The 27572-nt window shown below is 47.6% G+C and overlaps 2 protein-coding genes across 3 annotated transcripts in view; one reads left to right on the top strand and one right to left on the bottom strand.

Annotated features, from left to right (window-relative positions):
- Positions 1–7351, top strand: part of LOC130124728 (palmitoyltransferase ZDHHC14-like) — a 48145-nt gene extending 40794 nt beyond the window's left edge. The window contains exons 7-9 of the mRNA XM_056294059.1: positions 116–225; positions 3830–3932; positions 6425–7351. Of these exons, the coding sequence (XP_056150034.1) occupies positions 116–225; positions 3830–3932; positions 6425–6820 (609 nt within the window). The 3' untranslated portion in view covers positions 6821–7351. The remainder of the gene's footprint in view (positions 1–115; positions 226–3829; positions 3933–6424) is intronic.
- A 5794-nt stretch (positions 7352–13145) lies between these two features.
- lgals8a (galectin 8a) overlaps positions 13146–27572 on the bottom strand; it is a 28406-nt gene continuing 13979 nt past the window's right edge. The window contains exons 5-9 of one of the 2 annotated variants that reach the window (XM_056294303.1): positions 27396–27446; positions 27088–27114; positions 23884–23972; positions 23030–23198; positions 13148–14322 (exon numbers count right to left, since the gene is read on the bottom strand). In XM_056294303.1, coding sequence (XP_056150278.1) covers positions 14173–14322; positions 23030–23198; positions 23884–23972; positions 27088–27114; positions 27396–27446 — 486 coding nt within the window. In that variant the 3' untranslated portion in view covers positions 13148–14172. Of the gene's footprint in view, positions 14323–23029; positions 23199–23883; positions 23973–27087; positions 27115–27395; positions 27447–27572 lie in introns of both variants that reach the window. The other variant, XM_056294304.1, reaches the window with a different exon arrangement.

Genomic DNA, 27572 nt, shown 5'->3' with positions numbered 1-27572 from the left:
CTCTCTCTCTCTCTCTCTCTCTCTCTCTCTCTCTCTCTCTCTCTCTCTCTCTCTCTCTCTCTCTCTCTCTCTCTCTCTCTCTCTCTCTCTCTCTCCCCCCTCTCCCTCGCTCCAGATTAAAGGTTCCTGGTCAACCAAGAGAGGGAAGGATAACTACAACCCCTACAGTTATGGAAACATCCTGACAAACTGCTGTGCTGCACTGTGTGGACCCTTACCACCCAGGTCATGACCTCTTCCTGTCTGTCTGCCTGTCTGTCTACCTGTCTGTCTGTCTATCTGCTTCTTTCAGAAGTGACAGAGATAGAATGATGAGGCATGATAGATGTGAAACTGAGATAGAGGAGAGGATTTATTTGTGGGTGAACATATGCAGACAGAATGTCGTCACATGAACTGTTGTCATGGGGCAGGCGGTACCTCTTATTCTTTATTCGCAAGAGACGGTGTTTTTGGTAAACAGGCGGGGCTTGGGTTTGCCGAGTTCCTTCCCTATCTTCTAGTCATTCCTTTATCGGCACCCTAGTGTAAGGTCAACAATATCAGCTGAATATTATTCTAGTTATTTAGTTGTGGCTCACTACCCTCTGGTTGTGGGGTCGGGTAACTTTTGGTGTTTAATCCAGGCCGAGGTACACTTGTGCAGGGAGAGGTCATAAACCTCTTGTTACTCATTCTAGCATAGTCTCTTTTATGGGTATGATATAATCTAGTAGGAGGAGGGGGGCTTGAGTGGTTAATCAGAATAAGTGGTTTGTGGTTGCTTGAGCTTTAATGCTTGCCAAGGGGTGGCTGCTTTTAGGCCTACTTGGGTGGTATACCTTGAGGTAAAGAGATTGTTACCCTCCCAGGAAGGTTGTATCCCTTTCAAGAAAGCTGAACCTCTCCTGACTAACTCCCCTATAGCACCTGGCACTAGTTGGGTGTGATTTATTCTAGCGGGGGTGGGTAGGGGGCTGAACTAATATTCATTTCCTAGATAACCAGCTATTACCAGGCTCAGTAGGTTTGTTGCCTCTACTTGGAGATCTTCCCACTCTTTTGCCACAGAGATGGGTTAGCCCCGTATTGGGCGGTCTCAAAGTAGCTCGCCTAGTTTCGGGGTGTCAGACTAAAGGGCGCTTTGCCTGAGTCTATCTAGCGAGATCATGATGCAAGAGGTACGAGGGGGTGACTCTGCTGTTCCTTGCTTGGATGGCTGTTTCATATCTCTTTCAGCCTTCTCTTGCGGTGCTATCTCTGTTGCTCTTGGTTCTATTTCTGCCGCCTGTACTTGAGGGGGAAAATGGTTTGTTCTCATTTTTAGGGGGTGTTTGGTTGTGATGATATTTGTGGGTAAGAATGTTGGGCTAGCTGCTTGGCTCAGGGCTCAGGGTCAAGCTACTCGATTTGCACGAATAGCTTCTCGATGTAGGGGAGATGCTTGATTGTTTAGCTTCACCTTGATTTCCCAAGTTCACCTTCTGGTAAACTTACCTTGTTACGACTTGCCTCCCCTAGGCTGGTGCACTATCTCTTAGGTAGTTGGGCGTTGCGGGTGCTTGGGGAGAGTGACGGGCGGTGTGTGTGCACCTTAGAGCCGGCTTCAGGGGAACACTCTGCTTTCCCCTTACTGCTAAATCCTCCTTTAGGGGTATGTTTCAACACACCTTTCGTATATTCTTGGTTAGAGAATGTAACCCATTGCTTCCCATCCCATTCGCTACACCTCGGCCTGATGTTTTTGGTTATACCATTATACCAGCGTACTCTTAGCCCCTCACGGGGTAGGCCGATGGCGGTTGAGGCTAGGGGTGGTGAGGTTAGACGGGGAGCATCAGTTCTAGAGCAGGCTCCTCTAGGGGGGTCTAAGGTACCGTCAAGTCACCTCCTCTCTCGGCACCCTGTCATATGCTTTCTCTAAATCCACAAAGACGCAATGTAACTTCATAGCTGCCCTCACTTCCTCCTTGCTAATCCACCACACTTCCTGATTCGCTATCTTCACATCATCCAACCTTCTCTCGCTCTCATTTTCTTCATTCATCAGCCCTTCAAAGTACTCCTTCCACCTTCTCAACCCACTCTCCTCGCTTATCATCACATTTCCATCTCTATCGACCTAACTTGCTGCACATCCTTCCCAGCTCGGTCCCTCTGTCTGGCCAATCGGTACAAGTCCTTTTCTCCTTAGTGTCTAACCTCTCATACAACTCACCATACGCCTTTTCCTTTGCCTTTGCCACCTCTTTCTTCACTTTACGCTGCATCTCTTGTACTCCTGTCTACTTTCTTCATCTTTCTGACCATCCCACTTCTTCTTCGCCCTCTTCCTCCGTATACTTTCCTGTACTTCCTCACTCCACCACAAAGTCTCCTTGTCTTCCTTCCTCTGTCCTGATGACACACCAAGTACCTTCCTAGCTGTCTCCCTCATTATTTCTGCAGTGGTTGTCCAGCCATCCGGCAACTCTTCACTACCACCCAGTGCCTGTCTTAACTCCTGCCTGAACTCCACACAACAGTCTTCCTTCTTCAATTTCCACCATTTGATCCTTGGCTCTGCCTTCACTCTCTTCCTCTGCTTGATCTCCAAAATCATCCTACAGACCACCATCCGATGCTTAGCTATGTTCTCCCCTGTCACCACCTTGCAGTTTCCAATCCCTTTCAGATCACGCATCCTGCAGAAGTTAAAGTCCACCTGTGTGCACCTTCCTCCACTCTTCTACATCACTCTGTGTTCCTCCCTCTTCTTGAAATATGTATTCACCACAGCCATTTCCATCCTTTTTGCAAAACCCACCACCATCTGTCCTTCCACATTCCTCTCCTTGACAACATACCTACCCATCACCTCATCAACTCCGTTCCCTTCACCAACATGCCCACTGAAGTCTGCACCAATCACCACTCTCCTCCTCAGGTACACTCTCCATCACTTCATCCAACTCACTCCAGAATTCTTCTTTCTCTTCCATCTCACACCCAACTTGTGGGGCATATGCGCTGATAACATTCATCAATACACCTTTGATATCCAGCTTCATACTCATCACTCTGTCCGACACTCTCTTCACCTCCAACACTCTTGACATACTCTTCCTTCAGAATTACCCCTACCCCATTTCTCCTCCCATCCGCACCATGGTAGATGGGTTTGAACCCACCTCCGATACTCCTGGCCTTACTCCCCTTCCAGCTGGTCTCTTGCACACACAGTATACCTACCTTTCTTCTTTCCATCATATCAGCCAGCACTCTCCCTTTACCAGTCATAGTGCCAACATTCAAAGTTCTGACTCTCACCCCCACACTCCTAACCTTCCTCCTCTCCCGCTGCCTCTGGACATGCCTTCCCCTTCTTCACCCAACAGTAGCATAGTTTGCACCGCCACCCTGCTAGCCAACAGTATTGGAAGCGGTCATTGGTAACCCGGGCCTCGGCCGAGCCGGTATGGAAATCTGATTTATGATCCGCATATTTGATTTGGCAAAGGTTTTATGACGGATGCCCTTCCTGATGCAACCCTCTCCATTTATGCGGGCTTGGGACCAGTACTAAGAATGCACTGGCTTGTGTATCCTCAGTGGCTGGGTTGAAGTACTACAAGTTGTAATCATCATAAATTTGACAAATCAGAGAAATAAATGTGTGGATCAGATTCAGACATTTTAATAATTCATGGAACAAAAAAAAGCAAACTAAAGATGAGTACAAGGTGAACGTAACCGAAAAAAAGCGGTTCATCAAATGAACAAATATTTTCTCGTTCATGTCAAACAGATAGCTGCCTCTCTGTCTCCACACTAAAAGTCTGTCTGTCTCTCTTTCACTCTCTCTCTGCAGTCTGATTGACAGAAGAGGTCTCATCCAGTGTGACACCCCACAGACCGTGTTGCAGTGTAACGGATCCACTTCATACACACCAACACAGCTGCACACACGCATGGTGAGTCCATCCACCTTCACTCTGGCTGGTCCTGTATGAAAGTACATCACTCCACACAGAAAAACAAAGTGGTGTGTCAGAATCATGTACATGGAATTTGACTCTGATTGCAAAAAGGGCCCTAGCTGGATTCGAACTCTGCGTTAAGGACTCAGCCTTATGTGGTACGCACCCTCCAGGTGAGCCACCAGGGCACCCTGCCTGTAGTCATTTAATCCTGTGATACGGGGTTTCTTGGGGACTGGGATGATAGTGGAGCTGTTGAAGTAGGAGGGGACTTCACACAGCTCCAGTGACCTGTTGAGGATCGGTGTGAAAATGGGGGCCAACTGGTCAGCACAGACTTTCAGACAGGAGTGTGACACGCCATCCGGGTCCAGTGCCTTCCTGGTCTTCTGTCTCTGGAAGAGCTGGCACACGTCCTCAACACAGATCCAGAGTGCGGGTGGGGGTTTGGTGGGGAGGGGGGAGTGGCTGGCAGGGGGTGCAGTTGGTTGTGCATTGTGGCTGGAGAGGGTGGGGGATGTGAAAGTTTGCTTTTCAAACCTGCAGTAAAACCCATTTAGGTCGTCAGCCAGTTGATGGTCCCCTGCAGGGTGGGGGGATGGTCTCCAGTAGTTGGTAATGTCTTTCAAACCTCTCCAGACTGATGATGGGTCGTTGGCAGAAAACTGTTTTTCAACTTTTCAGAGTAGCACCTTTTTGCCACTCTGATCTCCTTTGTGAGTGTATTTCTAGCTTTTTTGTACCGGATCCTATCTCCACTCCTGTAGGCTTCCTCTTTGGCCTGACGAAGCTGCCTGAGTTTAGCTGTTTTGTTGTTGTATTGTTGTTGGAAGGTACAGAAGGTTTTGGTGGACACACACATGTCCTCACGAAAGCTGATGTAAGATGTCATGGTGTCAGTTATTTCATCCAGGTCTGTAGCTGCAGCCTCAAAAACACTCCAGTCAGTGCAGTCGAGGCAGGCCTGGAACTCCAGTTTTGACTCATTGGTCCATTTCCTCCCAATTTTAACCACAGGCTTTGCAGATTTTAGTTTCTGCCTGCAGGTTGGGAGATGAATCAGACAGTGATCAGAGAGGCCCAGGGCTGCCCAGGGGACAGAGTGATAGGCATCCTTTAATATTGTGTAGCAAAGATCCAGAGTGTTTTTGTCTCTGGTGGGACATTTGACATGCTCTGTTAAAATCCCCAAGGATAATGAGTAGGGAGTCTGGATATTTGCTCTCCTTGTGTGTAATTTGATCAGCCACCAGAGTAAATGATGAACATTCCCACAGTGAATGGAATGGTTTACAGTCAATGAATAAGGTCTCTAAGTGAGGGCTGCATGATTTCCTCAACACTCTGACAGCCGTACACCCACCTTCGTTTATGTAGAAGCATACACCGCCACACCGCTTTTTTCCCTGATAGCTCCATATCATGGTCCGCCCAGAGGAGTTGGAACTGCAGCAGATGAAGTGTACTGTCCATGATATGCTCACTTAGCCAGGTTTCAGTAAGACACAAAGTGGCAGATCTGGAGAAGTCCCAAGTTTTTCCTGTTTAGGAGTAGCAGTTTGTCCATCTTGTTGGCCAGAGAGTGGACATTCACCTGGTGAATTGAAAGGAGCGAGGTTCTAAATCCCCGCTGCCGCAGTTGAACAAGCGCTCTGGTTCGCTTCGGCGTCTTCGGCGTAGTCCGCACAGGGCTGTACCGATCAAGACCTCGGCAAGTCGGTAAAAAAGTCTGTTCAGATTGTCCAATGGACAGTTAGAGACTTAAAGGTTCTTCCCTGCTGTATGTGATCCGTGAGTAGGCGCTGGAAATTAAAAAAGTAAACAGAAACAGAAAAAGTACAAGAGAGCACCGAACCGAGGCTACCGTCCATCACGGCGTGATCTTGATGAGAAAAGATAGGTTACTCAAACCCATCTTTCTGGAACAGAAAACCCAGAATTTCCCTCATCTCAAGGTTAACAAAGTTTGACTAAACACTTTCTGGAAAACACCCAGCTGTTTTGGAAAACGTGTTTTTAGCTGTATTCAGGTTTCCTGTTTGGAGCAGAGGTTAACTTCACCTCGTACACGAGAACATCTGGAAAGAATCTGAACATTACCTTCACAAGCGAACAGCATAGCATGCGAACAAATGGCAGTGTGCGATGAATGTTAATTATGCTCTAATCAGAATCTATGGTAATGTGGTGTAATTGTAGAATTGTAGTTTAATTTTTCAATTTTTAAAGGTCTGTGTCATGTCCTTTGCATGACAAGGTGAAACAAGGTTAACATTTATTAAACCACATGGTACATACTTCATGAAACTACATTTTTATGAAGTTCTTCTTTTATTGTTTACAGTATTTTAATGAGTATCTCTATGATTTCATGGCATTTTTTGGATTATTTTATGAAGCGCTTTAACAGTTGACACATGCTTTATAAATGCAGTGTATTATTATTGCTTTAGCTGACAGTCTCTCTCTGTCTCTCTCTCTGTCAGTGTGATCAGGACCAGTGTATTCAGAGCACCAAATTCGTTTTGCAGGCGGCTGCCACTCCTCTGCTCCACAGTGACCCCGTGGTTTTAGCTCCGCTGCCCGGGAAGGGCTCTCTGGGCGGCCCCTGCGCCTACCTGGCCCCCGGCCAGCCCTCCCCCCTCCCCAGCCTCACCTGTGGTGGTGACGCACTCACGCTGAGGGACTCCGAGGGGCGTTGTCAGCACCACCACTTCAGCCCACAGGAGACCCCGCCCCCTCCGCTGCCACCGGGGGCCCTGCCATGCCCTGCCCACATGCACCCCCCACACTTCCTTCCTCCTCCGCTGTATGATCCCGCCAGTCAGGACTCCCTGCACGAGGACTCGGTACGAGGTCTAGTCAAACTCAGCTCCGTTTGACCTCCGGTTGACCCCTGCTCAAGAAAGGACAATTCTGTGATTTTACAACAACCTGGGTCTTATTGTCATAGTTTTTTCCACCATGCATTTCAGTTATGATGTGATTTTACTCACCAGCTTCATTTAGTAGATTTTGGACATAGGACCGTCACTAGACTCAGCTTTGCAACGGTGTCTTATGGGACAACTGAACAGGAGGGTCAGACATGTTTCAACAAGTCCAATTTAAGCCAATTATCTAAACCACGTATGTGGAAGTGCAAGTTAAAAGTCATTATGTGAGATGTCCAATGTGATCAATGGTGGATGACATGGCTGATCCACTTAACTGGGATTACATCAAGGATCGGCTCCGAGCCCTTTCTTGTTTGCAATGGTGATTGACAGGTTGACGGACGAGATCAGGCAGGAGTCTCCGTGGACTATTATGTTTGCGGATGACATTGTGATCTGTAGTGAGAGTAGGGTGCAGGTGGGGGAGAGCCTGGAGAGGTGGAGGTATGCACTGGAAAGAAGAGGAATGAAAGTCAGTAGGAGCAACACGGAATACATATGCGTGAATGAGAGGAAGGACAGTGGAATGGTCAGGATGCAAGGAGTGGAGGTGATGAAGCTGTATGAGTTTAAATACTTGGGGTCGACTGTCCAAAGTAACGGAGAGTGAAGAAGAGAGTGCAGGCAGGGTGGAGTGGGTGGAGAAGAGAGTGCAGGCAGGGTGGAGTGGGTGGAGAAGAGTGTCAGGAGTGATTTGCGACAGAAGGGTACCAGCAAGAGTTAAAGGGAAGGTTTACAAGATGGTTGTGAGACCAGCTATGTTGTATGGTTTGGAGACAGTGGAACTGATGAAAAGACAGGAGGTGGAGCTGAAGGTGGCAGAGATGAAGATGCTAAGATTTTCACTGGGAGTGATGAAGAAGGACAGGATTAGGAACGATTATATTAGAGGGACAGCTCAGGTTGGACAGTTTGGAGACAAAGCAAGAGAGGCAAGATTGAGATGGTTTGGACATGTGTGGAGGAGAGATGCTGGGTATACTGGGAGAAGGATGCTGAATATGGAGCTGCCAGGAAAGAGGAGAAGAGGAAGGCCAAAGAGGAGGTTTATGGGTGTGGTGAGAGAGGACATGCAGGTGGCTGGTGTGACAGAGGAAGATGCAGAGGACAGGAAGAAATGGACACGGATGATCCGCTGTGGCGCCCCCTAACGGGAGCAGCCGAAATTAGTAGTAGTAGATTGCTGATCTACTTCCTGGTTCACCTAGCAGCCTATACTCACCGTAGGTAGTAGTAACCATCCATAAACTAGCCAGCCAGCCATAGAGAAGTCATAGATGATGGACAGTTATGGACACAGTCTGGCGGACACACTAGGGGGGGTTTGTTGTTTAAACACTCCTGTTCACTTGTCCCATAAGACACCGCTGTAAAGCCAAGTCCAGCGGTGGTCTATGTCCAGCATCTACTGAATGAAGCTGGTGAATAAAATGATATTATCACTAATATGTATGATGGAGAAACTATGAAAATAAGACCCAGGTTGTAAAAAAAAATCAGAAATATCCTTTTTAAAAACCCAGACGTTCTCCTCCTGCCTTGGTTGAGAGCTCATACACTTAATCAGCTGGACAGACAAGTCCAAAGTGGGCTTCCTACAAGTATCTTTAGACCTGAGTTCAGCGAGGGGGCGTATCCCATAGTGAGACGTCTCACTCATGCTACTCAGAACCGGGGTTACGGAAGTAACCTAAAGTTCATCTTTGTCCTGTAGAGAATGAAAGTAACATGGAAAGGATTTGGGGGTTAAATGTTCAAAAAGGCCCCTATTTTTAAAGGTGTCCACCAGACGTTGTCTTAAAGAGCCTGTTTACACTCGGTGTTTTATGTGACTTGTATCTGGATCCAGTTCATCCAAGCTGAGTTGACACCGGTTAACAAACAAAACTTTTCAGAAGCTGAATAGAAACCTGACTGCACTCCTGCCATATACAACAAATCCTCTTTCTGAACATCTCTTTTTTACCCGTCTGGGATCAGAGACGTGCCATCCGAGGTTAAACACATCCGTTTACACTCCTCAGGAGGTGCAAGTGTTCAGATTACAGTGTCCCCGATGCATCTCAGGTGAATGTACACCTGGATCTTTATGTAAATGAGCAAAAGATCAACTCACATCATTCGAAACACATTTTAAATGTGAACGGGGCCAAACGGGCATCGAGACGCTGTCGGGGAAGCCCAGCCAACGAGACGACAGGATGTTGTTTACATGGTGTGATGTATCCCAAGTCTGGCAATGTTTCATCGTAGCCAATCAGCACACGCTGTGGAGGAAGACTTCCTGTTCCTGTGCTGCTAACGTTCCGATTCAGATGTAATTAAAACCATGTGCCAAGAATCTGTTGTCCCCTTCAAGCTGTTGTATAAAATACTGTGGATATGAATAAATTCACAAATTTCTATGTACAAGTCTGTTACTGGTTCATTTCCTCCGATTTGGATTAATTAAGTTTTCGCCTGACATCTTTAATAGGTGTCTTAGCAGCACCAGATTGTTTTGTCATTGCGTGGTTATTAAGTCCCCATGAGGAACAGGGTCATTTCTGGACTAGCGGATGGACAAGGTTGACAGTAGCGGACGGTGCATTTCAGACCTAGGCCTTCGGTGAGACGTCACCTCCTCATAATGACCCAAAGACAGCCGTCATATCGCCACGCTGCAACGTTTTAGTCGCAAAAGTGTTTATCATCACCATCATCATTATTTGATACTTTTCACTTTCACAACAGCGACATCGTGTGGCGACATGGTGTAACAGCCTTACTGAAAGTAATCCCGCTGGGCATATAAACATGCTGTCAAGAAACTCAACAAACACGTCCCCGCCGGGCCGCTGGGCAGGACAACAATCAAACAGTAAGCAAAGCACATTTGACTCAGCAGTGTTGTCTATTTGAAGACAAAATCCGTTCCCCTTTCTTTCAGGATGAAAGGGTCCATCCCACGGCCGTACAGCACTCCTTCGGCTTTGAAACGAGACCAGCCAGGTTGTGGAAGCCTGTGTGGCTCCACGAGCCCTTCCCTGACCAGAACAGCAAGCAGGCCCAGCAGCAGCAGTTCTCCGCCTGGCTCGGATCCAGGGAGCCACGGGTACCTTTCGGAGGTGCCTGCCTGGAAATGCCGCACATCCGTCTTCCCCGGTGGGGTCAGAGCCGCTACCTGTGGGGTCGGTCTGCCCGTCTCCACAATCCTTTGCTTTCCCCCAAACGATCGTCTTGAAAATGGCGTGACTAATAAATCTGCCACCGCATCGTTCACCACTTCTCCTTGAGACATTGTTCTCGTTCACGGCTAGCTAGCTTAGCTAGCTAAATCAAAACCACAAATGCTAGCTAACGTTAGCTGCCACCCACCGCGACCTAGACGCTGCTGCTGATTGGCTGAACAATCGGTCACGTGGCTATATGCAGCGAAGGTCCTTTGACGCTGTGTAAGAATACGCCCATTCGCTACACATCCAATCTGATTGGTTGGGTAATCTATCAATCCCGTATTGACGCCTAGCTTATTTAGATAGCGGAGAGCTTCACCCGAGGCGCTGGCAGGAGGAGTCTTCTCACACGGTTACAACAGGGGGAAAAAGCTGATTGGATGATTTTTTTTGGCCGAGACAGCAAGCAGAGCCTCCCGAATTCGTATGTGTAGTTGAAATCGAAATGTAATGCGATTAGAAGATTAGAAGATCGTATTATATTTACGAAAGTGTTTTCCTTTTTTTGTGGAGTCTTGGGCCTTCACCGAAGGCCTAGAAGGCCCTGACGGTTCGCCACGAAGTATTACCCCTGGGTTTATGGTTTGGCTTGGATCTAGTATTAAATCTGAGCATTAGAATGTGACTCCGGGCTGTCCGGGTAGCGTGGCAGTCTACTCCGTGGCCTACCAACACGGGGATCGGTGGTTCGAATCCCCGTGTTACCTCCGACTTGGTCGGGCGTCCCTACAGACACAATTGGCCGTGTCAGCGGGTGGGAAGTCGAATGTGGCTGTGTGTCCTGTTCGCTGCACTAGCGCCTCCTCTGGTTGGTCAGGGCATCTGTTCAGGGGGGAGGGGGGAATAGCGTGATCCTCCCACGCGCTACGTCCCCCTGGTAAAACTCCTCACTGTCAGGTGAAAGGAAGCAGCTGGCGACTCCACATGTATGGGAGGAGGCATGTGGTAGTCTGCAGCCCTCCCCGGATCGGCAGACGGGGTGGAGCAGAGACCGGGACGACTCAGAAGAGTGGGGTAATTGGCCGGATACAATTGGGCAGAACCCCCCACCCCCCCAAAAAAAACCAGAACACACCACCAAGCTTCTTTTACACATGCACCCGTTCTCCAGCAGCTCTTCGGTCTTTCCTCCTGGACTCTTTGAAATTTAATGAAACGGGACTCAAACCTGTAAGTTCAGTTCCTTTGTGTGAATGTTCGACCCACTGAGCCAATGAACTGAACCATCTCTTTCTGAGGCTTTTCCAAGCGCCGCGTCTCGGTTCTTTCAAACCCCAAAGCACGCCCCACTTCCAGTTAGTAAGTTTTGGCTCGTGTGACATCTGTACTTTGGCATTTACCATTAACTCTCTGATGGCCCACTGGAGAGTTTTAGTGACGAAGCTCCAGTTTTAACAAACAGTCATTTAAAGACAAACAGTGGAGAGCGGCTTGACCGACCAGAGGAGGCGCTAGTGCAGCGACCAGGACACATACCTACATCCGGCTTCCCGTCCACAGACACGGCCAATTGTGTCTGTAGGGATGTCCGACCAAGCCGGGGGCAACACGGGGATTCGAACCGGCGATCCCCGTGTCGGTAGGCAACGGGATAGACCGCTACGCCACCCGGACGCCCCCAGAAAATGGCTTCTAATCACACCAAGTAAAGCACTGACGCGTTTCTATGTTGGAAATGTTTTGACGTTTTACGAATCATTTATTGAAATCGATGATTTATTAAAATAATCAGCACGACACGGGACACGGCCTTCCATGACAGCTTTACTCGGTGAAGTCAGAACAGGAAGTCCGGCGTTGCCATGGATACTTGGTACAGGTTGGAGGACTTTACTCATCCTGCTCCCGTGAAGGATCTGACAGCAGATCGGGTTTAGGTCAGGGGACGGATCGACAGGAACTGGGGCTCCGGGGCGCTCGCGTCCATGTAAAGGCCGATCGGTTAAATAAGATCGTTCTTCGTTTCCTGCTTTACACGCGTCACACGCTAACGGACCAGAAGACCAGTCACTCATTATTTCAACATTTTCTTACCATCAGGGCCCGTGTGGCAACTGTTAATCGAGAGTTTAAGTCCCACAACTTGGATTTCACCCTCAGCAGTTTACTGAATACACAGAGAAACGTCTCACATCTAAAATAAACTACTTCCTGTCTGTGACAGCACCGAACCAGCCGCAGTGAATTTACACATCACACATTTAAACCAAACATCTGACAATAAGACGCTTTAAAGCTTTTCTTTACTCTCCCTGCTCATTTTAATTGCCGACATGGGGGTCAGGGGTCAGAGGTCAAGTCACCAGGAGATGTGAACTTTCAACAGATCACGTTGATTTTCTGTTCATTCGCTAAACACAGCATCAAGCTAGTTTAAGTGCACATATGCTTTTAGATTTGCAACAGACAAAAAAATAGAATTATATCTTGGTTTTCATTTAGTTGTAAGAAAAAGCAGTTAGAAATATTTATGAAAAACAGCAAAAACAGATCAAAACCTTCTTTCTAAACAATGGATATTAAAAGCTTGTTTCAAGACATTCAACGTACAAAATTCACCTCCCGTCAGAAGCAGGAACAGCTTTTCTATTTCACCACAACATGCCATGTTGGGGGGGGGCTGGGTTTGAGGGGGCTGGGTTTGAGGGGACTTGGGGGTCAACTGTCCAAAGTAAAGGGGAGTGGAATGGAATGGACAGTGGAATGGTGAGGATGCAAGGAGTAGAGGTGACAAAGGCGTATGAGTTTAAATACTTGGGGTCAACTGTCCAAAGTAACGGGGAGTGCAGAAGAGAGGTGAAGAAGAGAGTGCAGGCAGGGTGGAGTGGGTGGAGAAGAGAGTGCAGGCAGGGTGGAGTGGGTGGAGAAGAGTGTCAGGAGTGATTTGCGACAGAAGGGTACCAGCAAGAGTTAAAGGGAAGGTTTACAAGATGGTAGTGAGACCAGCTATGTTGTATGGTTTGGAGACAGTGGCACTGATGAAAAGACAGGAGGTGGAGCTGGAGGTGGCAGAGATGAAGATGATAAGATTTTCATTGGGAGTGATGAAGAAGGACAGGATTAGGAACGAGTATATTAGAGGGACAGCTCAGGTTGGACGGTTTGGAGACAAAGCAAGAGAGACAAGATGGAGATGGTTTGGACATGTGTGGAGGAGAGATGCTGGGTATATTGGGGGAAGGATGCTGAATATGGAGCTGCCAGGGAAGAGGAGAAGAGGAAGGCCAAAGAGGAGGTTTATGGATGTGGTGAGGGAGGACATGCAGGTGGCTGGTGTGACAGAGGAAGATGCAGAGGACAGGAAGTAGTAGCAGTAGTAGTAGGGTTTGGGGGGGACTGGGTTTGATGGGGAGACTGGGTTTAGAGGGACTGGGTTTGGGGAGACTGGGTTTGATGGGGGGGGGGCTGGGCTTGGAGGGACTGGGTTTGGGGGGACTCAGTTTGGAGGGACTGGGTTTGATGGGGGACTGGGTTTGATGTCTGGCTCAGACAGTAATGGAGGTCTGGACCGAGGGGAGAATGAATGAGTGATTTTACTGTAATTCACAATAAAATACTCTCAAGGCCAAAGTCAGGAGCCTCCCCGTGTTTACTTCTATATCCCTCTATGGCTTTCTGTGAATAATGAACATGGTGAAGTGTTGTTTGTCAGTATCCCAGATTTAAAGAAAAACTTATTCAACAACATAAATCCTGTCGTCAGTTTGGTAAACATGCAGTCTGATGCAACACACTGACATGGAAGTATAATTCTGTTCTAGAACCATTTTAAAACATGAACTCAAAATAAAACCAAACCTCCACTCACCTTTTAGTTCAACATTCACAACAGGAAGATTAGAAGTGTGACAAAACATCACACACACACACACACACCTGTCCGTCTGAGACATGTGCGACAGTTAGACAGGGGTCATACAGGGGTCACGCAGGGGTCACACTGGGGTTAACTCTGGGAGCTGACTTGTTTCAATGACACCGTCCTCTTCTTCATGTCTTCTGTCCATTCCAGTTCTGCAACATCGCTCTGCCTGAGGAATGTGTGTGTGTGTCGGTGGGGGGGGTGCTGTAGAAGGTCAGAGGTCACCACTGCTTGACGTCGAGCAGCTGCACGTCCCCGAGGACCTCCAGCTCGCTGACTTGCTTCAGATCCTGAACACGGTGCTTATACACAAACTGGTGCAGACCGTTCACAGCTACTTTATACTGGCGCGCCTCACACAGGACGATCATCTGGGGACAGAGAATTGATTTTTAAAATTCCGTTTCATTTAAAAAAATAGATCTCATACTGATCATAACAAAATCAAATGACTTCCATGATTATGCAGAGACAATTTCCATAAAAACAATGTGTAGACATCACACACTAACACCCACCACTAGATTTCACGCGTCATCATAAAACATGATTATGAAACACCTCATCATCATCATCCTCCTCCACACAACACACCACATCATTACACACCACTGGTGAAGGACAGCATCCAGATTCCTCATCACTTTATAAAACCTGAAACCAACCCAGATTCTGGATCTCACCAAGGAAACGAACCTGAAACCAACCCAGACTCTGCATCTCACCACGACACTAACCTGAAACCAACCCAGACTCTGGATCTCACCACGGAAACGAACCTGAAACCAACCCAGACTCTGGATCTCACCACGGAAACAAACCTGAAACCAACCCAGACTCTGCATCTCACCACGGAAACGAACCTGAAACCAACCCAGACTCTGGATCTCACCAAGGAAACAAACCTGAAACCAACTCAGACTCTGGATCTCACCACGGAAACGAACCTGAAACCAACCCAGACTCTGGATCTCACCAAGGAAACAAACCTGAAACCAACTCAGGCTCTGGATCTCACCACGGAAACAAACCTGAAACCAACCCAGACTCTGGATCTCACCATGGAAACGAACCTGAAACCAACCCAGACTCTGGATCTCACCAAGGAAACAAACCTGAAACCAACTCAGACTCTGGATCTCACCATGGAAACTAACCTGAAACCAACCCAGACTCTGGATCTCACCACGGAAACTAACCTGAAACCAACCCAGACTCTGGATCTCACCAAGGAAACAAACCTGAAACCAACACAGACTCTGGATCTCACCACGGAAACAAACCTGAAACCAACCCAGACTCTGGACCTCATCACGGAAACAAACCTGAAACCAACCCAGACTCTGGATCTCACCACGGAAACGAACCTGAAACCAACCCAGACTCTGGACCTCATCACGGAAACAAACCTGAAACAAACCCAGACTCTGGATCTCACCACGGAAACAAACCTGAAACCAACCCAGACTCTGGACCTCACCATGGAAACGAACCTGAAACCAACCCAGACTCTGGATCTCACCACGGAAACGAACCTGAAACCAACCCAGACTCTGGATCTCACCACGGAAACGAACCTGAAACCAACCCAGACTCTGGATCTCACCAAGGAAACAAACCTGAAACCAACCCAGACTCTGGATCTCACCACGGAAACTAACCTGAAACCAACCCAGACTCTGGACCTCACCACGGAAGCAAACCTGAAACCAACCCAGGCTCTGGATCTCACCACGGAAACAAACCTGAAACCAACACAGACTCTGGATCTCACCACGGAAACAAACCTGAAACCAACCCAGACTCTGGACCTCATCACGGAAACAAACCTGAAACCAACCCAGACTCTGGATCTCACCACGGAAACAAACCTGAAACCAACCCAGACTCTGGATCTCACCACGGAAACTAACCTGAAACCAACCCAGACTCTGGATCTCACCACGGAAACAAACCTGAAACCAACCCAGACTCTGGACCTCACCATGGAAACTAACCTGAAGCCAACCCAGACTCTGGACCTCACCATGGAAACTAACCTGAAACCAACCCAGACTCTGGATCTCACCACGGAAACAAACCTGAAACCAACCCAGACTCTGGACCTCACCATGGAAACTAACCTGAAACCAACCCAGACTCTGGATCTCACCAAAGAAACGGACAGACCACATCCTGTCCTGCCCTTCCTTCTCTTTTATTCCTTCTGCTGATGGATATGGACATTTTGCTTCTCCTGTCATGAAGTTTAGAAGTGTCCACTTTGACATTTTCACTCTTCTGTAACATACCCCGAAAATAAGGGCTGTTTTCCACCACCTTTCATCAAAACACTGGAACAAAATCCCCTACACATCAAACACATCTTTAAGTCTGTTGCAGTCCATAAAACAGTGAAAAACTGTTTACATCATTCCACAAAACAGACCTGTCCTGGAAACTGTAGGATGATTCCACAAAACAGACCTGTACTGGAAACTGTAGGATTAATCACGGATAGAAAGGCATTCACAGCAACAGCCCCGTGTAGGATTCTCCACTGACTGTCCCCTTTTTTTTTTTCAAGGGTGGCTTGTACAACACTCTCCATACAGGTTTAACATCATCATTAACAGTTAATGTTTCCCTCCATACTGTGTCAGTCTTCCCATCTAGTGTGCATTTAAACACTTTGATACAACACTTGTAAACTTCTTTGCCTTGTACTGAATATAAATCCAGATTATCAGTATTTTCAACATTTAAAAAATCTCCAGTGCAATCGCTCAGTCTAGGAGAAAGTTCCAAATCTGGAAAGGGATCATCCTGATCAGGAGTTTCCACCTTTGCACAGTAGTCCTGCAACAGTTCCCGTGCAGTGTCAGTCAGTCTCTGAACACAACCAGTTAGTATCTTCCTAGTGTAACGATTTACGGATTTACGACAAATCCGTAAACTAGAACGCTTCCACCAGCAAAAACTGAGAAGTATTCTGGGAATTTCCTGGCAAGAACGGGTCACCAACAATCAAGTTCTCGAAAGGGCCGATCTCCTTTCCATCGAGACAACTGAATGTCACCAGCTGTCCAGAGGATGCCAAACGACAGACTCCCGAAACCAATTCTACACTCCGAACTGACTGACAACAGAAACAAAAATACCTCACCTACTGGAACACAAAACCACAAACACACAAAGTAAAATGCAATGTTATCTGGCCCTAAAAAGACAGCACACTGTGGCAACCTACCTGAGCACAGCGACTGACGTGAAACACAGACACACGTGAACACAGTACAGACTGAGTGTTCATAGCCTGGCCATACAGACAGGCCGGTATCAGAAAACATGGCTGCCAGAAGAGGGGCGACGGTGCCACCAGTGTGGAGGAGCTGCTGTAGAGACGCAGCAGCACTTCCTCACACAGCGCCCAACACTTCAACTTATTAGGGAACAAAATTCAGCAATAAACACCCACATTTTATTAAACCAGATAAGGAAAAGTGATAAAAAAGTGATACTGGGGGAAATGGAAGGAAGTTGTGTTCCCGCAGGACAGTTTATCTCTGCATGCCACCACACGAGGGACTCAGCATGACCTGCCGGTCTACATCAGGCCTAACTGATATTACTGTCTTCTTCCTGTATGTATACTTGTTAACGTTTGTTATTTGTACAACGCTCTGGCAATACTGTATTGTGTTATGGTCATGCCAATAAAGCCATTTGAATTTGAATTTGAGAGCGAGACAGAGAGAGACAGAGAGAGAGAGAGAGAGAGTGAGAGAGAGACAGAGAGTGAGAGAGAGCGAGAGAGAGCGAAAGAGAGCGAGTGTGCGAGAGAAAGCAAAAGACAGAGAGAGAGAGACAGACAGAGAGTGAGAGAGAGACAGAGAGAGAGAGACAGAGAGTGAGAGAGGGAGAGACAGAGAGTGAGAGAGAGCGAAAGAGAGCGAGAGAGCGAGTGTGCAAGAAAAAGAAAGAGAGCATGCTAGAGAGCATGTGAGCGGAAGAGAGAGCATGAGAGAGAAAGAGAGAGTGTGCAAGAGACAGAGCGAGAGACAGACAGACAGAGAGAGAGACCGACAGATAGAGAGACAGAAGAGAGAGAGAGAGAGAGAGAGAGAGAGAGAGAGAGAGAGAGAGAGAGAGAGAGAGAGAGAGAGAGAGAGAGAGAGAGAGAGAGAGAGAGAGAGAGAGAGAGAGGAGACAATTAACAATTTCCTTTAACAGGTTTTTATCCATATGAAGTACGTGTGAGAGCTGGTACAACAGCAGCCAGGATGTGGGCAGGACAGAACACCACCAGTAAGGGCCATGAAGCTGAGGTGGAGTCCAACAGGATGCAGATGCAACAGGCAGTGCACTGAGTGCATAGAATGCACGGAAGCAGACTTTTTTTTTTCAGTCCATCGAGTGCAGAGGTGTTCAGGAAAGAGCTGGGTGTCTTAGTGTTTTCTTACAGACCGACAGAGAGAAAATAGACCTTTATTTACAATGCACTCATTCATCTTCAGCCACTTCTCCGGGGTCGGGTCATGGTGGCAGCAAGCTAAGTAGGGCACTCCAGACGTCCCTCTCCCCAGCAACACCCTCCAGCTCCTCCTGGGAGATCCCAAGGTGTTCCCAGGCCAGATTGGACATGTAGTCCCTCCAGCAAGTTCTGGGTCTACCCCGGGGTCTCCTCCCAGTTGGCCGTGCCCTCCAAAGGAAGGCGCCCAGGAGGCATCCTAATCAGATGCCCAAACCACCTCAACTGGCTCCTTTCGACGCGAAGGAGCAGCGGCTCTACTCCGAGCTCCCTCCGGATGTCCGAGCTCCTCACCCTATCTCTAAGGCTGAGCCAAGACACCCTGAAACTCATTTCAGCCGCTTGTATCCGCGATCTCACCCTTTCGGTCACCACCCAAAGCTCATGACCATAGGTGAGGGTTGGACGAAGACTGACTGGTAAATTGAGAGCGTTGCCTTCTGGCTCAGCTTCCTCTTCACCACAACAGTCCGGTACAACGTCCACATTACTGCTGATGCTGCACCAACCTGCTTTTCAATCTCCTGCTCCATCCTACCCTCACTCAGAAACAAGACCCCGAGATACTTGAACTCCTTCACTTGAGGCAACAACTCATCCCCAACCCAGAGGGAGCCAAAGCTGCTACAATGTGCTCATGCTATCCAAACCAAAGTGCCTGTATTTAAAAGAAAGAAAAAGGAAAAAAAACAAAACAAATAAAACCAAAAATTTTTACAAAAATGAACGAACAACAAATCCTCAACAGAACACACCTCCCCAACACCCCAGATGTTCATGGAGACATCTGTGTTGTCTTGTCACTTTATAGAAGCTAAACTCCACTCCGAGTTGTGCAGCCGTCGGTCCAGTCGTTATCACAACAGGGCCCACTGACCCTGACCCCTGACCTGGTTATTTCTGCTTTTCCAAACTGACAGTTTAGCCACTCCCAACACCATGTTAATAGGCACATGCACGGAATTTTTGGGTTAAGGGGTTAAGTATAGGAGTAGTACCTTTCCTAGGTGGCCTTTCGTGGCTTCCTAGACTGGTCTCCATACACCCTAGCATCATGTGAAGCACAAAATATAGCCTCTCCATGATGAATGACCGTCCATGCATGATGAAGAGCCACACACCCCTCGCGGTAATCCTGTTCACATTGTCAGGAGACAACAGAGCAGAACACGGCGGATCTAGAGGAGTAAACCTCGATAATAAATCCTGCTGCTCCGTATGGGTAGCAGTAGTCCTCGGTGCATTCATCGATAGACGGATGTTATGGACCGGGGGACATTGTGGCTTTGCAGATGATCAGTGCAGCTTGACAACGGAAAGGCACAAAATCTCCAGTTAGCGGAGAACCACAGAACTGCATGTGGAGTAGCGCCCCATGCTTTAAACATGAGCAACCGAAACCCTTTGGGGCATCCTGATGGACGACCTAGGTGAGGAAGAGGCGAGATGAAAATTGTGGACCATAAATAATATCCAAAAAACAAACTGTCCCCTAGACCCTGAATCCACGAAACTATTCGACTAAATAAACCCTGAAGTCTAGGACGCCAGACGAAGAGGTGCTGTAATGACTCGCTGCTAGAAGAGGAAGGACATCCCTCCCCTATGCTAGGATCCACGTGCACCTTTGTAGCTATAGCCCCTCGTACGATCCTCCCCCGGAGCCCCCCCATCCGCTTGTCAACGGGGGGCTTGTACAACACAGCCAATGGCCCTTTGGGGAAAAGTCGGGGCCAAAACAACTCAGTCCACCTCGATGCCTTTATCTCTGCTAGAGAGCGAGACGCTTTAACCAGGCATGCAAACCAGTTAGCATGCATGAGCAGAGAAAAACACAGACCCGCTGGGGGGGTCCGGGGGTCTGTGCCCCGTAGTTTTTTTGTTTTTTTTTAATAAGCTACTTAACGCTAATTTCTGATGTCTTTTAGTATTACTCTGGTGCTGGTCACAAGCTAACGGCCCTGACACACCAGGCCGATGGTCGGCCAATGTCGGGCCGTCGGTGACCATCTGTGACCCTAGTTTTTGCGGTGTATCCCGCACCGTCAGCACTAGTCGGACCCCTGTGGGCAGCTTTCGGCTGACTCAGCATGTTGAATCGGCGGAGCCCGTCGGTGAGAGAGGTCACTCTGATTGGCTGTTCAGCTTAGCGACTCAGAGCAGAACGTACATGCTAGTTGGCTGTCGGCTGTAGTCTTTGCCGTGTGTTCAAGTGCTACTTTTTGGCCCAGATGGCAGGCGACATGAGGCGATGCAACAGTTGGCCTTCGTCGCCGCTAGTCGGTTTGGTGTGTATGGGCCCTAACAGAATTACAAGATTGAGCAGAATAAACTACAAAATATTAATTTATTAAGTGCAAATGTACCTTCACATATGATATGATCATGTTCACAAAGAAAATCAACAAAGGGCAGCCCCAACAGGTACACAACTAACTACAATTACTTTCAGAATTATTACTGCCCATATCCGCTCTGTGCCAGAAGCCATGTTAAAATGTGAAATTACAAATGTCAGTATGAAAGAGGATCCTATGCGTTAGGACTGGTGGGGGGGGCAGAGGGGTCTGTCCTTGTTGTTTCTTCTCAGCCTGGGCCAGTGTCTCAAGGGCCCACCGTTGCTGCTTTCCGCATGCCTCGGCCTTGCCCTCGTCTCTTCAGCCGTCAGCCTTTTGCTCTCCTGAGCTCGGCCAGGCGGTTGGCAGACATACCTGCTCCGCTCCAGTCGCCTTTCTAGCAGACTGGCGTCTGTCGGTGGTTCCTGCTGGCCGGATGTTCTTACGGAGTGTGCGGTCCACGTCTCTGTACCTGATATCCTCCCTTAACAATGCTAGCTAGCTGGCTAACAACTCATGTTTCCTCCAGTTTGATCTCTTACCTCAGGGCTTTCCGACTGGCATTTCTGTTTTCAGGCGGTGCCTTCTCTGTAGTTTTTCTCCACAAAGCCGGTCATGGACCAACGGTCTGGTCTCGCGCTCTACTGCGACTAGAGAATTGATTGGCTGCTGCCTTCTGTTGGCAGTTGATGCATCTGCATCCGCAGCATCAGATGTTAATGCTCCATTGTCCTTCTATGGAAGTCACTGAGTAGGCAGGCGTTCGACCCCCCCCCCCCCCCAATTATTTCTCAGCGGATCTGCACGAATCACGTAGCGGACTTATTTTGGGTTCAAAAAGGCGAATTTTGCTGAAAGGTGACAAGTTTGCACACCTGCTGAACACAGGTGTAGTAAGCTGCTTTCTAACTTCCATGACACACTGACAGATAAACACACATGGCTCGTGACAAAGTAAAAGAAGGAGCCCATGTAGGATACCTACAGGAAACCTGTTTAAACGATAAGGAGCATGGAAAACTAAAGAGAACGGCCTCACTAGTTGTTCTTCTTCTTCATACGAGTCAGCACACAGGAGAGGAGCTGCTGTTCTCATTTCCAGCACGCTACATTTTGAAACAAGTATTTCAAATGAGCGATAAGGAGGACAGATATATTCTAGTAAAGGGGGGGGGGTATAGATGGGAATCCAGTTACTCTATTGAATATATATGCACCCCCAAGGGGCGATATTAGTTTCTTCCAGAAAAATCTCTAATATTATGACGATGGAAACAGAAGATGTCCTGACATGTGGGGCAGATTTAAATCTACAAATAACAACCACCGTTAGACTAACCCATGAAGTAAAACCCATGAAACCAAGTCCCCACATGAGAACGGTAACACACTTTTTGAGGATGTTGGTCTGATATATGGAGACTCGTTCCCTAACAGAAGGGATTACACCTGTATTCTACCCCCCCCCACCCCCGTATATACAAGAATACACTACTTCATAACATCTGGACAACATGAAGACAAAATAACACCTGTGGAACTGGGACAGTAGAGTCAAGTGACCATGCACCTATATATTTATATATTTATCTGTTGACCCCCCCCCCTTCCTCCCCAATTGCACCTGACCAATTCCCGGTCTCTGCTCCACCCTCTCTGCCGATCCGGGAAGGTTGCAGACTACCACATGCCTCCTCCCATACATGTGGAGTCGCCAGCCACTTCTTTTCACCTGACAGTGAGGAGTTTCGCCAGGGGGACGTAGCACGTGGGAGGATCACGCTATTCCCCCCAGTTTGCCCCCCCCCCGAACAGGTGCCCCATGACCAGAGGAGGCGCTAGTGCAGCAACCAGGACAACTGGTTTTCCACCCACAGACAGGGCGAATTGTGGCCGTAGGGATGCCCGACCAAGCCCGAGGTAACACGGGGATTCGAACCGCCGAATCCGCTACCCGGATACCCATGTGTGCCTTTCTAAAAACTTCTACAAACTCAAAGTTGAATGAAAATATCTCACGGCTTGTGAAATTTTAAAAACGAGAAGAAAAAAAAGACTTTTGGCCCACAGGAAGTGGCGTGGTGAAAAAGAGACCATACATCCTGCTGACGGCAACCAGCCCATCAGCTGACTCGGACACATCTACATCCGTTTCTAATGTTGACTAAGGTACACTGTCCCTTCCCAAATAAACGTTTAACCTACACCAAACCTGCGTCTTCCAGGACCCACCTCGAAGTACTGGCCGGGGCAGAAGGGGAACGCAGAGGGCAGGCCGGTCTCCTCCGGACCCCAGCCCTCCGACAGGAAGGAGTTCCTCACGAAGACCGCTGCCTTCAGGCGGGGGTTCAGGTGCAGCGCGATGTCGCTGCTTTGAGCCACTCTCAGGTTCACACAGAAACTAACACACACAGACACACACAGACACACACAGAGACACACAGACACACACACACACACACAGTGTTAGACGGTTGTTTTGCTTAAGCAGCATGCTAATGCTAATTTCCTGGAGAAAGTGTGTGTGGTCTGACCCCATCTCATCTGTGTTCAGCCTTCACATACTACACCCGATGAGGAGTTTCCCCAGGGGGATGCAGCGCGTGGGAGGATCACGCTATTCTCCCCCCCCGAACAGGCACCCCGACCGACCAGAGGAGGCGCTAGTGCAGCGACCAGGACACATACCCACATCCGGCTTCCCACCCGCAGACACGGCCGATTGTGTCTGTAGGGACGCCCGACCAAGCCGGAGGCAACACGGGGATTCGAACCGGCGATCCCTGTGTTGGTAGGCAACAGAATAGACCGCTACACCACCTGGACGCCAACATCAAAAAGATGGTGGGAGGAAACCGGAGCAAACCCACGCAGACACGGGGAGAACGTGCAAACTCCACGCAGAAAGGACCTGGGACGGCCTGGGGTTCGAACCCAGGACCTTCTTGCTGTCAGGCAACAGTGCTACACCACGGGGCCGCCGTACCGCCCACACCATGCCGCCCATGTACCCCCCCCCCTTCTCTCTCCCCTTCCCAATCCAGAGGCTTCTTCCACCTGAAAGTGTCCTGACTGGTCTGCCGTACCTGTGTGGGAACAAACTGGTCTTCCCTTTGATGGTGATGGTTTGTCCAGCACGCAGCCCCTTGGTCAGCTGACCTCGAAATGGAAGAGTCTGGAAAACAGTTAAACCCAGAACATGTATGTAAAGGCCTGCTGTCTGTGTACCATGCGTATCAGTATGTACTGTGGTACTGTGTTAGTACTGTTAGAGGTACTGTTGTCTGTGTACCATGGGTATCAGTATGTACTGTGGTACTATGTTAGTACTGTTAGAGGTACTGTTGTCTGTGTACCATGGGTATCAGTATGTACTGTGGTACTATGTTAGTACTGTTAGAGGTACTGCTGTCTGTGTACCATGGGTATCAGTATGTACTGTGGTACTGTGTTAGTACTGTTAGAGGTACTGCTGTCTGTGTACCATGTGTATCAGTAAGTACTGTGGTACTATGTTAGTACTGTTAGAGGTACTGTTGTCTGTGTACCATGGGTATCAGTATGTACTGTGGTACTATGTTAGTACTGTTAGAGGTATTGTTGTCTGTGTACCATGGGTATCAGTATGTACTGTGGTACTATGTTAGTACTGTTAGAGGTACTGTTGTCTGTGTACCATGGGTATCAGTATGTACCGTGGTACTGTGTTAGTACTGTTAGAGGTATTGTTGTCTGTGTACCATGGGTATCAGTATGTACTGTGGTACTATGTTAGTACTGTTAGAGGTATTGTTGTCTGTGTACCATGGGTATCAGTATGTACTGTGGTACTGTGTTAGTACTGTTAGAGGTACTGTTGTCTGTGTACCATGGGTATCAGTATGTACTGTGGTACTGTGTTAGTACTGTTAGAGGTACTGTTGTCTGTGTACCATGTGTGTCAGTATGTACTGTGGTACTATGTTAGTACTGTTAGAGGTACTGTTGTCTGTGTACCATGGGTATCAGTAAGTACTGTGGTACTGTGTTAGTACTGTTAGAGGTATTGTTGTCTGTGTACCATGTGTATCAGTATGTACTGTGGTACTATGTTAGTACTGTTAGAGGTACTGTTGTCTGTGTACCATATGTATCAGTATGTACTGTGGTACTATGTTAGTACTGTTAGAGGTACTGTTGTCTGTGTACCATGTGTGTCAGTATGTACTGTGGTACTGTGTTAGTACTGTTAGAGGTACTGTTGTCTGTGTACCATGTGTATCAGTATGTACTGTGGTACTATGTTAGTACTGTTAGAGGTACTGTTGTCTGTGTACCATGTGTGTCAGTATGTACCGTGGTACTGTGTTAGTACTGTTAGAGGTACTGTTGTCTGTGTACCATGGGTATCAGTATGTACTGTGGTACTGTGTTAGTACTGTTAGAGGTACTGTTGTCTGTGTACCATGGGTATCAGTATGTACCGTGGTACTGTGTTAGTACTGTTAGAGGTACTGTTGTCTGTGTACCATGTGTATCAGTATGTACCGTGGTACTGTGTTAGTACTGTTAGAGGTACTGTTGTCTGTGTACCATGGGTATCAGTATGTACTGTGGTACTGTGTTAGTACTGTTAGAGGTATTGTTGTCTGTGTACCATGGGTATCAGTATGTACTGTGGTACTATGTTAGTACTGTTAGAGGTGCTGTTGTCTGTGTACCATATGTATCAGTATGTACTGTGGTACTATGTTAGTACTGTTAAGAGGTACTGTTGTCTGTGTACCATGGGTATCAGTATGTACCGTGGTACTACGTTAGTACTGTTAGAGGTACTGTTGTCTGTGTACCCTGTGTATCAGTATGTAATGTGGTACTATGTTAGTACTGTTAGAGGTGCTGTTGTCTGTGTACCATATGTATCAGTATGTACTGTGGTACTATGTTAGTACTGTTAAGAGGTACTGTTGTCTGTGTACTATGTGTATCAGTATGTACTGTGGTACTATGTTAGTACTGTTAGAGGTGCTGTTGTCTGTGTACCATATGTATCAGTATGTACTGTGGTACTGTGTTAGTACTGTTAAGAGGTACTGCTGTCTGTGTACCATGTGTATCAGTATGTACTGTGGTACTGTGTTAGTACTGTTAGAGGTACTGTTGTCTGTGTACCATGTGTATCAGTATGTACTGTGGTACTGTGTTAGTACTGTTAGAGGTACTGTTGTCTGTGTACCATGGGTATCAGTATGTACTGTGGTACTGTGTTAGTACTGTTAGAGGTATTGTTGTCTGTGTACCATGGGTATCAGTATGTACTGTGGTACTATGTTAGTACTGTTAGAGGTACTGTTGTCTGTGTACCATGTGTATCAGTATGTACTGTGGTACTATGTTAGTACTGTTAGAGGTATTGTTGTCTGTGTACCATGGGTATCAGTATGTACTGTGGTACTATGTTAGTACTGTTAGAGGTACTGTTGTCTGTGTACCATGGGTATCAGTATGTACTGTGGTACTATGTTATTACTGTTAGAGGTGCTGTTGTCTGTGTACCATATGTATCAGTATGTACTGTGGTACTATGTTAGTACTGTTAGAGGTACTGTTGTCTGTGTACCATGTGTATCAGTATGTACTGTGGTACTATGTTAGTACTGTTAGAGGTACTGTTGTCTGTGTACCATATGTATCAGTATGTACTGTGGTACTATGTTAGTACTGTTAAGAGGTACTGTTGTCTGTGTAACATATGTATCAGTATGTACTGTGGTACTATGTTAGTACTGTTAGAGGTACTGTTGTCTGTGTAACATATGTATCAGTATGTACTGTGGTACTATGTTAGTACTGTTAAGAGGTACTGTTGTCTGTGTACCATATGTATCAGTATGTACTGTGGTACTATGTTAGTACTGTTAAGAGGTACTGTTGTCTGTGTACCATGTGTATCAGTATGTACTGTGGTACTATGTTAGTACTGTTAGAGGTGCTGTTGTCTGTGTACCATATGTATCAGTATGTACTGTGGTACTATGTTAGTACTGTTAAGAGGTACTGTTGTCTGTGTACCATGTGTATCAGTATGTACTGTGGTACTATGTTAGTACTGTTAAGAGGTACTGTTGTCTGTGTACCATGTGAAAAAAAAGAAAAAAAAAAGCACTTGACTTGCAGAATATATTTCCAACAAATATATTTTGTTGTTATGAAAAGGTTTGTTTTTGCTGGAACCCTCCAGTGGGTGTGTCACCTTGGACACAAAGGTCCAGTCAAAACAGCACGGCCCATAATGCACCGGGACAACTCACCAGGTCACCGTACGATGACAGGATCGCCTGGGGAGAAAACAGAAGAGACGTTTCTTTAAAGCTTCAAAATACAAAATCCACCATCTGACCCACATATTTTCAGATACCTAACCCCTGAAAACACTTCCTTCAGCCCCCAAATGAACCATCATGCAGGAGTTTGCTGAGAATTCTTCATATGTCTTACAACGACCCGAAAGCCCGGACAAAACCGGGTCGAACAAATACAGCAGTGAAGCAACGTCGGTAGCTGAACACGTCTCCCTCGGCCCGGACAAACCGGGCCAGACGGTGGAAGTGATGCTTACGCTCGGCTGTGCGTCTCTCTTGGGGATGCTGGGTGGAGAGGGCGCTGCAGCCTGGAGCAGAATAACAAACAGAATCACATCTTTAAACCGAACACCGGCCGCACACCCTTCTGGATAAACCCACATGTTACACTACCGTTGTTTGTTTCTTAGGCCAACGTCATGTTTCCACTGTCA

This window comes from Lampris incognitus, chromosome 15 (assembly GCF_029633865.1).
Source record: "Lampris incognitus isolate fLamInc1 chromosome 15, fLamInc1.hap2, whole genome shotgun sequence".
NCBI classification, from domain to species: domain Eukaryota; kingdom Metazoa; phylum Chordata; class Actinopteri; order Lampriformes; family Lampridae; genus Lampris; species Lampris incognitus.
Note: the sequence above shows the minus strand (reverse complement) of the source record. Positions and strands in the feature narration are given on the sequence as shown.